This window comes from Phyllostomus hastatus, unplaced genomic scaffold (genome assembly GCF_019186645.2).
Source record: "Phyllostomus hastatus isolate PE091 unplaced genomic scaffold, TTU_PhHast_1.1 phas_contig_159, whole genome shotgun sequence".
Classification (NCBI taxonomy): Eukaryota; Metazoa; Chordata; class Mammalia; order Chiroptera; family Phyllostomidae; genus Phyllostomus; species Phyllostomus hastatus.
Genome location: NW_025333640.1, coordinates 17921351 through 17939921, shown reverse-complemented (window position 1 = coordinate 17939921; position 18571 = coordinate 17921351). Strand labels below are relative to the sequence as shown.

Genomic DNA, 18571 nt, shown 5'->3' with positions numbered 1-18571 from the left:
TATTTTCTCCAGGAATCTCTAATAAACATAATAGAATAAATATGACTATTCAAAAAGTGCTTTTGTTCCTTAACACCTAAATTAATTGGAGAAGGTATCAGACATACTCTGTGCATCAAAAAGTGTATTATTTCAATTTATAACTATTTTATAAATATATGAAAAATGTATTGCGTCATATTAAAGAAATCACTGAATTGGAGATTAGGGAGAATACGTACAATGTCTGCACAGTATCACAGAGTAGCTTGGGCATCAATGAAGGTCACATATGGTTTGCTGTACTAACATCACAGGACTCCACAAATGATCTGTGAGCAATATGAGGGGCCCTGAGTATTGGTTGTAAAGTTTTCTGATAATTTCATTTTGAACTTTTGAATGTGTTTTTTTATTTTTAAGGTCTGGGAATTGGAAACATGTTCTATGTTTTTTATGAAGATGGAATCAAAGTGATACAACCTATAGAGTGTGAGTTTCAGAGGCACATTAAGCCCAGTGAAAAGCTCCTTGGATTTCAGGCAAGTATTTTAATAATATATTTGTATTTTTTACAGCAGCTTTGTCTAGTAGAATTATATTTTAGAAATACAATTAAATATATACATATATAAGATGTATTGGGAGGGAAATATTAAAACTATGATATTGGCTGTTATTCATGCAAGTTTTATATTTGAGAAAAAATAATATATTATGTATTCCTAATTATTTGTAATTATTTGTAATTAAAGGCAATAGGAGCGAAATACCAAAATTGAATCAATGTCATAACTTCACCTGCTCCTTAATTTCAAATGCCTCCTGTTTTTGTAGACACCGTTCAGTTTAACAAAATGAAAGAAAACAGCATGTATATACTCTGGTAGAAAATTGGGGCTTATAATCAGTACTTTATAAATGTAGGTTCCCTTTTCTTCTTCATCTCATTTTTTCACAAGGTCTCAATGAAAAGAATGACTTAGATTTACATGGGAAATATCAACTTATTTATTTATGTGTTCCTTATATGATTTAGATATATATATTAGGGATGATTTTTGCAAGTAAGAAATTATCATGTTTTATGCTGCAATATATATATATATATCCTTATAAATATGTATATACCAAACTTGTAACACTATGAGTACCTATCTTACTATGTGTTCCCACATTTGTTTGCACATACACCAAACACCCAGAATAAGTCTGGGGAAGACCTCGTCTTGTAACCCTCTCTCGATACTCATTTTTAAGTTTGGCAGGGCCATGAGATAGAAGTAAACTAGATATTAGTGCCATAGTTTAGGCCCTTTATTTCCAACTCTCATTTCCAGCATACTAGTGGTCATCATTGTTGTTGAATATAAATATATAGGGGTGGGCAAAAGTAGGTTTACAGTTGTAACACAAATAAATAATATAATAATGAATAATAAAGAACAAACTGTGTTTTGCATACTCACAACTATAAACCTACTTTTGCCAATCCCTGTATGGGGATAACAGTTTACTTCTGAAAGCCATGCCCCAGAATGAGAAGGAAAAGTGAGGAGAGTGAGATGAGATAGGTGACCTTCCCCCCAGATATCCCATAGCACGAAGTAGTCTGATGGACCTCTTATCGTAAAGAAAGGAAGTAATTTGACTCAATATGTTGTGGTTGTTTAAAATAAATGAAACCATGTTTAATTATAGAGTAAATTCTAAATAGTATTATGACCATTTTTAAGCTATGATTTATAATTAAAAAAACATTTTAAACTACCCATGCAATTTTATTTTATTTTATGATCATATAATATCAACACTAACTAAATCCACTTTGAATAAGGTGTGTGCATGTATATATATATGTGTGTAAGTAAGCATGTATATAAAATGTAAATATTTACTTCTGATAATGCAAACCATTCCATTTTATACAACATTCATGTTATTACAAAAGCATTGTGGATTAGAAACCTAGACTAGCACATAGGCATTAAAAATGTGACATCAAATCATTACTTAAGTAAAAGCAAAATAATTTTGGCAGGAGAGTATCTCTTTGATTTCTATGGGACCAGCAGTTTTGTAGCTAACTGACGCAGACATTGAAACTTCGCTTACTAAATCTAGTAAAATAACCTGTAAAACCCATATTTCCATTACAAAACTATATACTTCATGACTTCGGATTTACAAATTTAGAGGCAAAAATTTTTTCTTCCTGTGTTACATGGATGTGGTTCCAGAGTATCACCAGCAAATGGTTCAAAACAATTTGACTCAAGTCTTAAAAGAATGTGCTTTTCCAGAACATTTTTCAATGGCTATAGATTAGTTAATTTTACAATTTTGAGTCTAAAGCTAAAAGAGCTAGCAGACACTTAATGTGACAGTTTGATGTGTCTGGACAAGAGGAATGTGAGGTTTACTTACCTGAATGTCTTTCTCTTTAAAGCCTTTGGCTACTCATACTTCCTTCCAAATCATCTAGAGTAGAAATTACATAGAATTCTGTTTATTTATCTCCCTTATATAGCTGAGTACAGATAGAGAAAAATCATGTGCATATGCATAAATATAACTTATATATAAGTTTCTGTAAGAACAAAAACATTGAATAGAAGGTAGAAACAAAATAGCAATGATTACAGCCTCAACTCATACCTTTCAATCTGAGGACCCTTATTTATCCACGTCAGCAGGGACCAAGCAGGGATAAATATTATTATTAAGAACTAATTTCCTGCATCAGATTTTGCAAATCATTGCCCCTGGAAATTTGATAGTCATCCTACATATGGGATTATGAAGGAATGATTATTGCAAAATAAAAAGACAAAGGAATAAAAGAGCAGCAATCTTATACTACATAAAACAAAAAAATTACTGAAATATCTATACTCATGGAAGAATTAGAAAAAAAGATTATGAAAATCAGATTTGTATTTTTGAGAGGAGAACTGTTTAATAGTGTGTGTGTGTGTGTGTGTGTTTAAATTTATGACATTTCTAATGCTTTCAGTGTTGAAATTAAAATACAAGAATATTTCAGCTAGCCAATATATTTTTTAAAGTACTAACAATAATACAGACAATGGCAAACTGATTCAAACCATGCCCCATTTATAATTGATCAATGTAGAATATAGAGGTTTCTGTTTATCCCCGAAAAGAAAAACATATCTTATGCTATTACTGTAGTCCACTTACATGAAATAATAGCGAAGGTAGATGAAATTTAATTGATTGCTTTTTATTCTTTAATGTGAGATTAGCTTAGATGATTAGACTATATATAAAGAGACACTTTCGTGATACATAAGAATATAGTGATAGAAATAAGGAGAAATTGGTCATGTCATGTTTTGAGAAAAAAGGTTGAATAAATAATTATTTCTCATTTGAACTTACTTTGTTTTCTATGTTTAAACACAAGAGATCTCAGCTTCAGACTGTGTAAGCTATTTGGTACAATATTGCACTAGATTTAAGTATTTAATTATAAACAATTTCATGAGAAAATTGTTTAGTATTATGTGAGGAGAAAATTTTTCTCCAGAGAAATAGAACCAATAGTATTATCTATATCTATATGTATATCTGTATTTGTCACTCTATGCTGATGTCTTCATTTTAGGAAATTGGCTCAGGTGGTGGTGGCTGGGGTAGCAAGTTTGAAACTTGTTGGACAAGCCAGCCAGGAAGAAAATCAGATAAGAGTTGATGTTGCAGTCTTAAGTCTCAAATCCACAGCTAAGATCAGCAGACTGGAAATGCAGACACAAATTGTTTTAGTCTTGAGTCTGAAATCTGTAGGCGGACTATGAACTCAAGTGATATTTCTTTGTTAAAGTCTGAGAAACCTCCTTCTTAAGTCTTAAGACCTTCAACTGATTGAATCAGGTCCACTCACTGGAGGGCAGGTGGTGTGTTTTATTTAAAGTCAACTAATCGTAAATGTTAATCACCTGCACAGACACTTTCACAATGTCTAGAATAGGAGCCTGACCAAACAACTGGGTACCATAGCCTAGTTGACATAAGAAATTAACTCTCACATCTTACTATTTCTTTTAGTTAAGGGCCTTGTTTAATTGGTGTCTGTATTCCCAACATGCTTAGTACAGTGCCTTACACAGAGCAGGTGGTCAAATAACACTTGTTAAATGGATTTTGTGAAAATACCATTGCTTAGAGGCTGAGCCTCTTCATTCTACACATTCTCTAAGTTTTAAGACATACATACCTAATTTTCTCCTCACCAGAATACTTTTCTTTATTTTACAATCACTGCAAAATACTGCTCTTCTTTTAATATATTTGTGAAAGTGTTTCATAGAGTAATTTATCGTTAAGTTGTTTCAAGGTAAATATAGTTTCATGGGTCTAATTATTCAGAATCATATAGTCAAAATGTACTATGCAGATGTTCCTTGTAAGAGAGTTTGGAGTTCCATTATTGAAAAAAAAGCTATTTTGTCTGCATTTTACAAAATAAATCTCTTGAGTGCAAGTAGTAGAAATTAGTCTTTTGCAATCATTTTTCCCCACAAAAAAAGATTAACACGCATATAATATTTTTCTAATTCACTGTTGATATTAAAAAAGTAGAAGTACAAATCCCAAAATAACTCACTGGCCAGTAAAGTTTAGATAAAAACTGATATGTTTAAAATATAGAATCTTCCATCAAGCTTCTCCGAAGGTGCCGTTTGCTTGCTCTAAATAAAAATTCAATTTTGGTGCAATGTCAGATTGCATCAGGCTTCAGCTTCTGATACTGAGTTAGTAAAAATTCATACAACATGTTTTCAGTTATACTTCCATCTTTTTATTTTCCTTTTTGTTAGGCAGCCTTACTAGAGAGAATTCTTGCTATATTGATACTAGTTGTACACATGATTTCCCCTTGTCATCAATAGTATGAACGTCAAGCAAATAGAATCCTCCAGCAGACTTATGAAATCAGGACTAACACTGAAGTAGGTTTAGCAAAATGTTTAAATTATAGGCTCCCGGATACAGGTTTTTCCGAGGTTACCTACTTTTTCGCTCTTCTGGTTTCCAACTGTTGTGCCATCCTTCCCTACCACTCTTTCAATCTTTGCTACGTTTTAACTTAACCACTTCTATGTTTGCTTATTATAATCTTGTTCTTCACATATGACATGCTGTTACCTATTTTTTCATGGTCACTAGAAGAGTTCAGGAGACACACAAGATGTTCTATCCCCGGTATTAATGCTAAATAACACCAAAATGCAGAGCAACACATTTTCTACAGGACGTCAGATGTAAATCACCTCTAAAATGTCTGTTTTCTAGACTTCCGACTCCATGTATGAAAAGTACTCTACCTTTAGAAATAAATGCTATTAACACTCTACTAGAATGACATTTGTACATAAGAACAGGTTCTTTATAATGTCCAGAATACTTAGGCATGAAGACATTGAACAGAGACCAGAAATGGGGAACACAGAAGTCCCCAGTTCTGTCTCTGCTAATGTCCCCCATAACCTCAAGCAGTGCGGCCTTCAGGACATTCATCAGTTCTCTTAGTCAAACGTCCAGATTTCCCTTTCCAGCATTTCATTTTCTTTCTAATCAAATCACTACTTCTCCAAACTCTGTCTGCGAAACTACTTGTTAAAAAATCATCCCCTTTAGGTGATGCAGACGAGCTATTTCCCCATGCAGCCATTGAGCAACCTTTAGAACTCAATACCACTGTATATTTTAGAAAGGTAATCAAAATATTCCCCCACTTATTCTTTTCTCAGTGGGTCTCTATTCAAAAAATGGCTTCACTTACAAAGAGATATAGAATGATAAAAATTTAAGCTATTGTCCCTTTGTGGTTACAATGATATCCTGCAAAGAGCTTCCTGAAGGGAGTAATGTAAACTACCTCCAGTCCTCAGATGATTACTCTGTAGATTTGAAAAGTAATAAATTCATGAAATTGGTCTTTGAAGCCCTGGACTTAAAGAAAACTTCTAATCTTTTATTAACATCACACTATTTTAAAATTCTTATTATGTGTGTCTATTAGACTTTAAGAATGTAAGCCTAACGTTGGGGGAAAACAGTGGGAAATATGTAAATTGTGCAACAGCATTTTAACAGAGTTGTATAGCATGTTAATTGGGTCAGGTAACTTCATCTAAGACAGCATATTAAGTCTTCTTTAAGAGATTGATAAAAAGTACCAGCCAAGTTATTTGAATAAATGTGACCAGAATGATGTATGTGTCAGACAATCTATTTCCATAATTTTAAAGCATTTTATATGAGTAATAAAGACTCAGTATACACATGTAAGAGTACATTCTGTTCTCTTTAGAAAGAAATGTATGTACATTAATTTAATGTAATTTGGGTCTTTCAATAGCAACTTCTTAAGGGTAAAATTGAACAGTTTGACAAAGAATTGTTCATACAAATGTCTTTAAAGATGAAAGTTTTTTACTTGAGATTTACAAAATCACATAAAGCTATTTTACATGGATCTTAAACTGGTTAAGACTTAGTTTTATTCACAAAAAGTACTATTTTTAAAAAGTAACAGATTTGCTGTTAGAAAAAATTGGGAAAGTCTGAGATAAAAAAGTAGGAAGCAACAATACATTCAAGAAGCAGCACATCGTGATCCACTGAGGTCCATCAGGGGCACAAGGACGGTTCACCATCTGCGAATCCTGCAGGAGATTCAGAAAAAGTACCTGATAAGCTACAACATCCATTTATGATTAAACTATTCAATGAAACACATAATAAAGGCCATATATGACAGATGCTCAGCTAATATACTCAATGTTGAAAAACTGAAAGCTTTTCCTCTAAGATCAGGAATAAGACAGGGATGTTCACCTTTACCACTCTTATTCAACATAATACTGGAAGTCCTAGCCAAAGCAATCAGGCAAAAGAAAGAAATAATAGGCATCCAAATTGGGAATGAAGAAATAAAAGTGTCACTTTTTACAGATGATATGGTTCTTTACATACAAAACCCTAAAGATTCTACCAAAAAACTTTAAGAAACAATAACCAAATACAGTAAAGTTACAGGATATAAAAGCCATGTATAAAAACCCTATAAATGTATAAATTCCTATATACTAACTATGGAATTTCAGAAAAAGGAATTTAAAAATGTAATTGCGACAAAAAGAATAAAATACCTAGGAATAAACTTAACAAAGGGTTTGAAGGACCCATGTACTGAAAACTACAAAGCATTATTAAAAAAGAATGAAAAAGACATAATAAAGTAGAAGAATCAATGTAGTTAAAGTGTCCATATTACCCAAAGCAATATATAGAATAAATGCAATCTCCATTAAAACCCCAATGATATTTTAAAGAAATAGAACAAAATAAATTATCAGATTTTTTGTGGAATAATAAAAGACCCTCAATAGCCAAAGCAATCCCGAGACACTCCTTGACTTCAAATATAACTACTAAGTGACAATAATAAAAACAGAATGGTGTTGGTAGAAAAACACAAAGAAAAATGGAACAGAATTGAGAGCCCAGAAATAAACCCACATTTTTGTGGGCAAATAATTTTTGACAGAAGGTGCCGAAAAATTACAATGGAGAAAAGGAATCCTCATAAATGGTGCTGGGAAAATTGGTAAGCCACATGCAAAAGAATAAAGACTTAGACTGCTCTTTGCCCCTATATACAAAAATTAACTCAAAATGTATAAAATACCTAACTGTACAACCTGAAACAATAAATTACATAGAAGAAAAACAGGCTTTTTAGGTTTCTTTGGATAAATTCTGAGAAGTGAAATCTCTGGGTCATAAGGCAGTTCCATTTTTAATGTTTTGAGGTAACTCCATTTTTGCTTTCCACAGTGGCTGAACCTATCTGCATTCCTACCAACAGTGTAAAATAAAACTTAAACCACGAAATTACTACTAATCTCTTAGCTACTTGAGCTGCTAATTTATTGCCTATTAAAACTTCTTTTTTTCCCTACTTTGGTAAGACCTAACATTCATCTAGGTCCTGCTGAACATCAGGGCAATGCTGTTACTTTATTTTCAATCTCATCTGCACAGCTTTAAAGGAAGTGTAAGGAGACACACACAGAGGGGCACAAGCGCTGGCAGTAAACTGAAGGGAAGCCGCCAGGCAAGTGCTTCTTGTTTCAGGAACTGGAGCAATTCACCGACCTCCTCTTAAGTGCTCTTTCTTCCAGCCTGAAAAAAGGCCACAATCAGCCTTAGCTCCATGTAAAGAAGAAAACCCCATTCCCTGTGATAAGAGCAGAAGAAAATGAGTTTAGAGTATCTCAAAATCTATATAGTAGTATCATTTCCATTAAAATATAACTCTATACTATGTAAATTTCAATATATAATTATTTACTAATATGACCACAAAAATTAATTATATCTGCTAGCTCTTTTTAAAATTATTTGAAAAACTTAAAGATTGGGGCAACCATAATTGAACCACAATAAAAAAAAGAAGCATAATAAAGTACTTGAACAATAAGAACAAAAAAATATAGAATAAAATAATAGATCTAATTATATAATTTATATGCAGTTTTAAAGATATGCGTTGAACTAGATTACAGAGGTAGTTCTGGTGACTTCTCACTTGGTGTTGTTTTTATGTTACTACTCAAGAAATTTTCTCAGCTGGGTATTGTGGCGGAACTCCTTTCCAATGCATCAGTAAAAAAGAAGACAAGAAAAATACAGTTCTGATGGCAATATAGTAAACATATTTGTTTATTTATTTATTAGTTTTATTTTATTGTTTATGCTATTACAGTTGTCCTGCCTGTTCTCCCTTTCCCCACCGCCACCCAGCCCCAGCATCCCCTCAAGTCAGTCCCCATTTTTTGCCCCTATCCATAGGTTGTGCGTAATGTTCTTTGGTTAATCCCTTCACTGTCATTCATCCTACCCCACCCCCTTCTTTCTGGCAACCTCCAGTCTGTTTTATGTATATAAGCTTCTGTTACTATTTTGTTCATTGGTTCTTATGGTCACTGGATTACACATATAAATCAAATCATGTGGCATTTTTCTTTCACTGACGGGTTAAATTCACTTAGCATAATTTTCTCCAGGCCTATCCATGCTGTTGCATAATGTAAGAGTTTCCTCCTTTTTACTGCTACATAATATTCTATTGTATAAACACACCACAGCTTTTTTATCCACTCATCTACTGATGGGCACTTAGTCTGTTTCCAAATCTTGGTTGACCCAGTGATTCCATTTCTTGGAATACACCCTAGGATCCCAAAACACCAAAACAAAGAAAATATATAAGCACCTCTATGTTTATAGCAGTGCTATTTACAAGAGTAATGGTATATTTTTAAAGAGAAAGGACAAAGTAAATGGAACTTTGGTCTGTGTCTTCCTCCCATAAAGAAGGTAGGTATTGAGATAAATTACTCTTTTAACATAACATTTATTTGCAAAAGTTTATAAAACTATGATTTTAAAATGGTTCTATTCTTATCGTTTAACTAATACAACATAGCAAAGTACATATTTGTTCAAATTATTTGGCTTCTATCCTTTCAATAAATACCTGTAATAGAATGTAGGTCACTTGCAATAATATTTAACCAGTAAATAACATAGCCCATGTTAAAATAAACTTTAAAGAAGGTTGACATAACAGGTACAATGTAATGCTATTCAGTATAGATATTCCTATGTGGAGCAAATATATGTGTGAATTATAATAAAGTTTAAAAATAAAAATTCAAATTATTATCCTATAAACAGCTTTATAATTTTTGAAGAGAAGTGTATCACACTTCAGAGTAACTTTTTCACAAAAACCATTAAATGTATCTTCAAATCAGGGGCTTCTTTCTGGATAATATGGGAAGATGGAAGAATTCAGTGAAAATGACATGTCACCATCTGTACTGTGACTTATGTGCTGCAGAAAAAGTTTAGCTCATGACATAGTATTACACTGTGTTGAACCAAATGCAGATAATTCAATAATCATAAAAATAATTTAATGTATGCTTTTATGTTAACATTTTTTAAATAATTACAAGACAAAGTAAGCCATGCACAGGGAGAGACTACACATGCATACCTGTCTCCAAAAAGAGATGTGTAAAATGTGCATTATCAAAACTCATAACTCACTACTGAAGCAAAAATGAACATTTAAAAAAGAGAAGGAGAGCTTACGTCGTTTTTTTATATTCATATTATTTAAATTATTTGACCCTTTTCCTTAAAAATTTAGGATTGTTTCCTCCTTATTTAATGGACTTGTAACAATAAGAAATAATTGACACAATGGAATACTACTTGGCCATAAAAAGGAAAAGTTTACCTTTTGCAACAGCATGGATGTTCCTGGAGACCATTATGCCAGTCAGAGAAAGGCAATTACCATATGATTTCACTCATATGTGGAATCCAATGAACAAACTGAACTAATAAGGAACATAGAGAAAAACTCATAAATAGAGAGTGGGCTGACAGTGTTTATTTTGGGGAGAGTGGAGCATTGAAGGATCAAGCAAATAAAAAAAAAGAGGAAGAACCCATGGACACAGACAACAGTGTGGTGATTGCAAGGGGTGTGTCGGGGGGAGGTGGCAGAGGGTATAGGAGGGATAAATGATAATGGGAAAAAATACAATAAAATAAAAAAATAATCTACTCCATTTTAATATAAGATTTTCAAAGAATCAAGGTAAACTAATCCAAATAAATTTATTTAAAATGTCTTTTAAAGCCCTGGCTGGTGTAGCTCAGGGGATTGAGCTCGGGCTGTGAATGAAAGCATCGCAGGTTTGATTGCCAGTCAGGGCACATGCCTGGGTTGCAGGCCATGACCCCCAGCAACCACACATTGATGCTTCTCTCTCTCTTTCTCCCTCCCTTCCCTTTCTAAAAATAAATAAATAAAATCTTTTAAAAAAATAAAAAATAGTATTAAAAATAAATAAAATAAAATCTTTTAAAAACAAGCAATTTTATTTTATAGATTTCACATCTCTTCATTCTGATCATATTGCTAAACCAAATGTAGATTATGAAATAAATAGTATTTATGAAATAGATAATCAAGCAGGCAGAGGAAATGAGTTTCACAACACAGGCCTGAAGTAAGAAAACTGAAGTTCAGTTTTAATAGCCATGTTTTAAAAGCCACACTCACAACTATCTTTAAGCATTTAATCAGCTTTTGTGTAAAATTTGGAATACAGTATGTTGCCTCAAAAGGAAGAACCAAATTTTAAATGACTGGAAGCTGTGAGGAAGCAGTTAAGCTAATTAGCTGAAATTAAAAAGACTGCCTTATGAAGCAGTCTCCTTGTTTTCCAAGTTAAGAAATATATATTGTTAGATGGCAGGATGTCAGAAAAATTATAGAGAGATATACATATACATGTATATATACACTTTGTTTAAATACTATATATTACATATAAAATACTGTATTTTATATAATATATGTATTATATATTTATATATAAATCTTTGTTTAAATATTATAGATATTTAATATATGTATATTTATATATAAACATTTGTTTAAATACTATACATAGTATTTATGTATAGTATGTAAGTACTATGTATAGTAATGTACTATACATACATGTACTATATGTATATAAATATACATATTTATACTATGTATAATACTATGTATAGTAATGTGCTATACATGCATGTACTATGCATAATATATGTATAGTATTAAATACTATGTATAATACTATATGTAGTATTTAAACAAATGTTTTGTTGATGTCTAAAATTATGAGTCAAACCATTTGAGCAAATATTCTCTATGACTGCTTAAAGGAACTAGAGTACAGAACGTATTTGCAGGAAGTAAGCCCCATCTTCCCATAATATTCATTAGGGTTTATAGTGATGTCGTGATTAAATGAGCTTTTCATCACATTAAAGAAGGTTTATACACTACAGCCAGCTTCTTTTTGGGGGTGCTGTCTAACACATGAAGTGTTAGACATGAAGAGTTAACTTCTTATTTTTTCATCCAGCTAGCTAAGTCACTAACTGTTTTTGTTAAACAGAGTTAGGGGAGAATATCATTACTTCTATATAAATCAAGTCTTCATTATGCTGGGGAAAAAGTAAACACAACTAATTCTGTAATTCAAACTATGCACACTGCCATTTAATGAAGTTGATCCGCCATGAACTGTGGGTCCATCTAATTTATGTTTCCTGATATGTTCCATAATTACCTGATTCCTTTAATACTTAATGTTAGCTTTCAACTCAAACAAGTTTCAGCAATCTTTATTTACTTGCTCTTCAAACTTTAAATCTTTGGTCTTGATATTTAATTTGATTTCCCCATTATTCGAATTTGTCTTTTTTTTAAAGATTTTATTTATTTATTTTTAGAGAGGGAAGGGAGGGAGAAAGAGAGAGAGAGAGAAACATCAATGTGCAGTTACTGGGGGTCATGCCCTGCAACCCAGGCATGTACCCTGACTGGGAATCGAACCTGTGACACTTTGGTTCGCAGCCCGAGCTCAATCCACTGAGCTACACCAGCCAGGGCGACAAATTTGTCTTTTAAAACAGACATTAAGTCCCTGCACCTGAGATCTTCCGTACCCACTGGCACCTGGACCAACCCCAGCCAGGATGGCAGCTCATTTATAAGAAGACACCTTTAATACAGGACAGGATGGTTTGTGACCCAAGACACAAACCATCCTGTCCTGTATTAAAAAAAAATATATATCTAGATTCTTTTCTCTTGTGTTCTGTAGGCATTTGGAATTTAACAATCTACAAATTTATTTTTTAATTGGCTATTTAAACCTAATGCATTACTTTTTATGACTGGTAAAACATCTTTTGTTTCAGCAGAGAAGTAATTCAGATAGCTTTGAATATTGTTCTTTTATTAAGACAATTGACAATATCCTTATTTAATCCTCTTAATTTCCAGATGGAGAAATGAGAAAGGTCAAGTGATTTGCTCATTGTTACAGAACTGCCAAATAGTAAAGGTGAAAAAAATTCTCCTGACCACATATTCAATAATTATTCCATACTTAAAGAAACTCCTTGAACTTTTAAATAACCATAGTGAAGTTCTTGAATAAAAAACTGTGGGAAAAAATTAAATTATATAAAAATGTACTGATTATTATAGTTTTCATGAAATGTAGCCCATAGAGAATTTTCTATAAGAAAACAATGGGTAACATTTATTGATAACTTTCTAATATGATTGATTTAACCTGCATCATAATCCTATGGGATGGATAATATTATTATAGCAGTGAGGTGAAAAGGCTTCAAAGGAGTATGAACACAGTTAGTGAGTGTAAAGCGGAACATTACATCTAGGTCTCGTTGACCTCGAAGCCTGTTTTCTTAATATCTTTAATATACTGTCTCTAAAGAGAAACCAGCCCTCAGTTTATGACAGTGTGATGTTATCAGCTCTGTTTTTATTGTAACACTGAAAGGCACAAATACATTCTTCCTATGTCAAAAGAAAAGATAAAAATATCTGTCACTTGGTCCTTGTACCTTGGTGTACTCGAGTCAAAATTCTCCTATGACAGTTTTCTAAGATAGGCTAGATTAAGGCAAATCAATCCCTAAATTGCTGTGACTACTTATGCTTTGATTAATATGAGCTAGACTGCTTATGACAGTTTAATAAATGAAAAGGAAATAGAATGAGATAAATGTAATATATCTAATTAAATAAAAGAGCAGTTATTTTTGTTTGGGTTATAAACAGTGAGCTCAATTAAAAATTGATGAAAGTAGTTTAACCTCATTGTCTTTATTTTTAATGGCCCAATTAAATAGATAGCCATTGATAGTAAATAGTTTAACATGTTGTTTAAGATTTAGTTTTTTAGTCTTTCAAAGCAAGATTTAAAACTATAGCATAGTAGAACATTCACAAGTAGCTCTACCTTGATTATATATACTTTCACATGGCTATGAAAATATTCTGGGAATCCCAACATAAATATTCCAATCCAGTACAAAAGAACCCTTGTTTCATTTGCCTTGATTCATGATAAACTGAACAAACCTCAATGTGAACAATTATTGACATTCTATTGCATTTGATAAATGCATTTTTTCCTGTGTTCTATTATTCACTTTACTATTTATCTAATAGGCTCAAATTATGACTTTTGGGGTTTTTTAAAGCTATTTTAAAAGAGAGAGAGCTAGAAAACTCAAATCAGTGCTTTTTAAACTTTTTTGTGGGAAAGAATCACTTTGGGTTTTGCTCAATCTATTTTTTTAAACCAGTAGTTTCCATCCTGTGATACCCCCCAGGCAGGCTTGACAAGACCCAGACTAGTCTAAATCATGTTCAAGGGTATAGGTCCATTGAGCATACATATGGGTATTATGGCAATATCAAATTGCTCTAAAAGATTCTAAATGGTTATTTTTAATTTCTGTACTATGACCAGGTTAGTAATAAATGATATGCCAACTGGTACCTTTCCACAGACCACAGACCACATTTTGAGTCATACTGCTCTAGAATTCAGTTTCTCAATGATTCTGGATGAAAGACTTAAACATGTATTTCCTGAGGAAACCATTTCCAACTTAAATGCTTCTGTTTATGTATTTATCAAAACATCAAAGCCTACCCTCCCCTTTGACTCAATATTCATTTCCAGCAATGCAGCACCTATCCAGGAGGGTCTGCATACCACCCTTCGGTGAATCAACAATGCTGCTTAGTTTATCCCCAAACTGGGTGTACAAAGCTGGACCATTCAAAACTGGAATTTATTTATTAAATATTGTGTATTTTTTCTTATATGTTTAAACTTCAGTCACCTTCAAAGTAGTCTCCATTTGATGCAATATACCTATTGAGACCTTTTTTCCCACTGCTCAAAACAGTATTTGAAGTTGTTGATTTTTGATGCTTTTTAGTGCTTCTGCCATTTTTTGTTCCCCCTCTTCCACATCAGCAAAAAATTTTCCCTTCAGGATGTATTTTATCCAGGGAAACAAGCAAACAGACCAAAACTCCGCTCAAGGAGAGATCAGGTGAATAGAAAGGGTGGGACATGGGGACCATGCTGTTTTTGGTCAAAAATTGCCAAACACTCAGTGCAGTGTGGACAGGTGTACTTGTAAATCACCCATCATGAAATGGGCAAAGGCGTTGAATAAGTCATCAAAAAAAATCACTGAAGCCAAACAAATGCTTTCTCTCACAACACCATTAGCTTGTATGCTGATTCTCATAGGTTTCTGGAGCACACGCCTAGTGCGGGAAGCCTGTACTACAAGGGGCCCACCCTCCAGAGGATAATTCAGTTTATTTTTGGGTCCCTCCTCATATACATCTTAGGTCACCTTATTTGTTACATACTTAATGTATCTTCATTATGATACCAATCCCAGTTTATTTTCATTCACAACTACTTATATTACCTAATGCATTTGTATTCCAAGCTATGCAGGAGATCAGATATTTACTTTTCTTTATGTCTTAAAGAACCCTAACCTATTAATGTTTAATTATCTTGCTTTTTTGGTGCTTTTGTTACCCATCCAACTAAGCCTAGTACTTTAGATTATTAAATCTACTTTCAAACTTTGTTTATAGAAAGGATGTTTTATATATCAACTATAATTATGTTCTATGTATAGGTTTACTGCCTGATAGTCCTGTTATTTTAAGGAACTGCTTAGGTTTTTAAACTTCCCTAATAGCAATCAAGCCTTATTATCTATCTCTAGATAGATACTATCTATCTATCTCAATCACCTATTTATCTATCTCTTACCTACCTATTATACATATTATCTATTTTTCTATGTGTGGTAATGTGTGTATACATGCATATTTTATCTGTTCTTGATTTATTATCTATTTAGTTTTGAATCACCATTACTCCTTCTATTAATATAGTATACCACTTTCCTCTATCATGTCTTTTTTTTCAAATTGCCCATTCAACATTTTTGTTGTTGTTGTTTGTTTTTTGGTGGATAGAGACCAAATGAGGAAGGCCTGGGTGTCATCTGTCTATGATAATAATAAAATAATAAGAATGAATAACCTCTCAGAGAAATTTAAGGTAAAGGAAATAGAGCAGAAAACCAAAGTCCAGGGTTTAGCTTTCTTGAAGTCACAATTGGAGAACAAAAGATAAGAAGCCATTATTGGTGAAATTTTAACCAATAGGATTAAAGTAACTATGGTAAGAACTCCTGTTCAGTGACATTTTATTCTACCAAAGTCCAGATAATAAATATTATGTTTTGCAGTCCCCATGGTCTTTGTCTGCCATTATAGCATGAAAGCAGTCATAGTATTTAAATAAATGGTTGTAGCTGTGTTGCAATAAAACTTTATTCATATAAACTTGAATCCCATATAATATTTACATGTCATGAAGTAATATTCTTTTGTTAATTTTCAACAATGCCAAAAAACATTCTCCTTCCCTGGGCCACATATCAAAATAGGCAGTGAGTTGACTCTGGCCTGGGGCTCTTGTTTGCTGCCCCTCCCTTACACAAATGAACAATATTTTAGGAAGAATCAATGATCTGAAACAGCCAAATACAGCAGAAATTATAAGCAACTAGCAGGCATTCTCTCATATTCATGTTTTTACTTATATACATAACTTTGCACAATATCTTGCACAAGGAAGTGCTCAATAAATGCTTCCACAAGAACTGAAGACTAATGATGAGAAATTCTGAGGCCATTGCTATCTTTTCAAGATGTCTCTTTGGAAAAGACAGGATCATGACAACCAGTTTGTTCAGCAGTATGAACAATTTACAGTGAAAGACCAGGAAATGGAAGTAAAGTCCTAGACAGCTTGAGTAAAGTCTGAAGAGAATTAAATTCATGATTGGAAGTGAAAGCAGATGAAGCCAATTCATGTTGTTTTATTGTTTGCTTCTTAAATAAAGCAGAATATGCATGTTTGAGTACTTGGAGACATAAAGTTACAAATGAAATGTAGGGCAGATCTTTCCAAAGGCAAAGGACAGCGGACAAATCTATGATTAGAGAAGGATGAGAAGTGGGAATGATGATGGGAACTTGGGTTGGTTACAAAGAAAATGGAGCTACTTGTGACAAATAACATTTGTCCTTTCTGGGATGATGCAAGATGTGCTAAAAGGGGTACTGTGCAGAAGAAGGAGCAGGAGGAGGAGAAACAAGAAGAAGAGGAGAAGGGCGAAGAAGAAGGAGAGATGGGAATTTGGAGATTTAAGGGCAAAAGACTTTCAGTAGGTAATTAATACAATAAATAAAAATGACAGATCACTATAGAAGAGGAGTGCATATATTCATCTCTTTGATCTACTTATGTTTAGCAAATCAAGTATCATCAATACTGTTTTAATTACTAAATCAAACTTCCATCATCAGTAGTAATATGTGAGTATCTTGTATTCATTTAACATTTTCTGAAGAGGTTAATACATACAGAGGAAATATATAATTAAATGTGGAAATAACCCAAAGGGATATAGATAAGTTCTAATTATGAACTAGAATTGTATTTTTCTTATTGACTCTCATCCTCATTACTTCTAATATCATATTAATTCCTTTCACTCTAAATGGTAGTATACATTTCTATCAAAAGTAATTTAATGATACTATCTGATATAATCCTGACAATTTCCCTCATCAGTATGTATTATCTTAATCCTATTTTGCTTCTCTGGTATTTTTTAGCTTCTCTTTTATCCCATTAAATGCCTAATGCATGTGAAAACATTCCCCTACAATTTTTATCTGCAGAAATAAATATTAATCTATGTACTCTGGAAAAATAAGAGTGCTATGGTAAAATGGGACCTAATAGACTATAATCAGAAATAATAACATAAAGTGAAGCAAAGAAAATTCAGGATGACAGTTCAGGAAACTTTTAATGGCTTTGCAGAAATGATTGTGAGTCCGGTCAGGGACATTTTATGGGAACAGCATACAAATAGGAAATAATTCCCAGCAGAGCCATTTATTTTACTGTTGAATAGTTTTGTAGCAAACAAAGGAGTGGAAATTGCTCCTGGTTCAGCAGTCGTTGGGCTGACAGTTATGTGTCAGGTCACTCACACTTTCTGGTATTTTGGCAGATTTCATCGGTAGCTTTTATACAACAGCAAAGAACTTGTAAACAATTTCCCTGTATTCTGGGCCTTTCATCAGCCTCAGGTCCCTCTTTTTTCTCACCTCTTCCTGCCTCTCAGTTACATATTTTCTATCATGTTTAATTTTCACAAAGTAAGTTCTCGTCAAAGACACTTAATATACTTCTGAAAGAGAGAAAAAAAGCATTAGCCAGAGAAAAGAATGTTCCAGTTAACTGATAAATGAAAGTGCAGTTCTGTCCTCTCTTTCTGGGTGTATGCTGAGGACAGATTTCTACCTCCAGTTTTGTTCTGCCTGCTTCGGGGGCCATGGATGTTTGTCAGCATCCATGGACGGTAGTCAGATGACTACCCCACTGGTAGTCATCTTAGAATGATTATGGAACATTCCAAGAAATGGAGGTAATTTCATACCTCCAACACTACCACAAGCACACATTAGATG

The 18571-nt window shown here is 32.9% G+C and overlaps 1 protein-coding gene across 4 annotated transcripts in view; it reads left to right on the top strand.

Annotated features, from left to right (window-relative positions):
• The window catches only part of FSTL5 (follistatin like 5), a 542283-nt gene that overhangs the window by 466094 nt on the left and 57618 nt on the right, over positions 1-18571 (top strand). For all 4 annotated transcript variants that reach the window (XM_045831808.1, XM_045831806.1, XM_045831807.1 and 1 more), the window contains one exon: positions 403-521. In XM_045831808.1, the coding sequence (XP_045687764.1) occupies positions 403-521 (119 nt within the window). The remainder of the gene's footprint in view (positions 1-402; positions 522-18571) is intronic.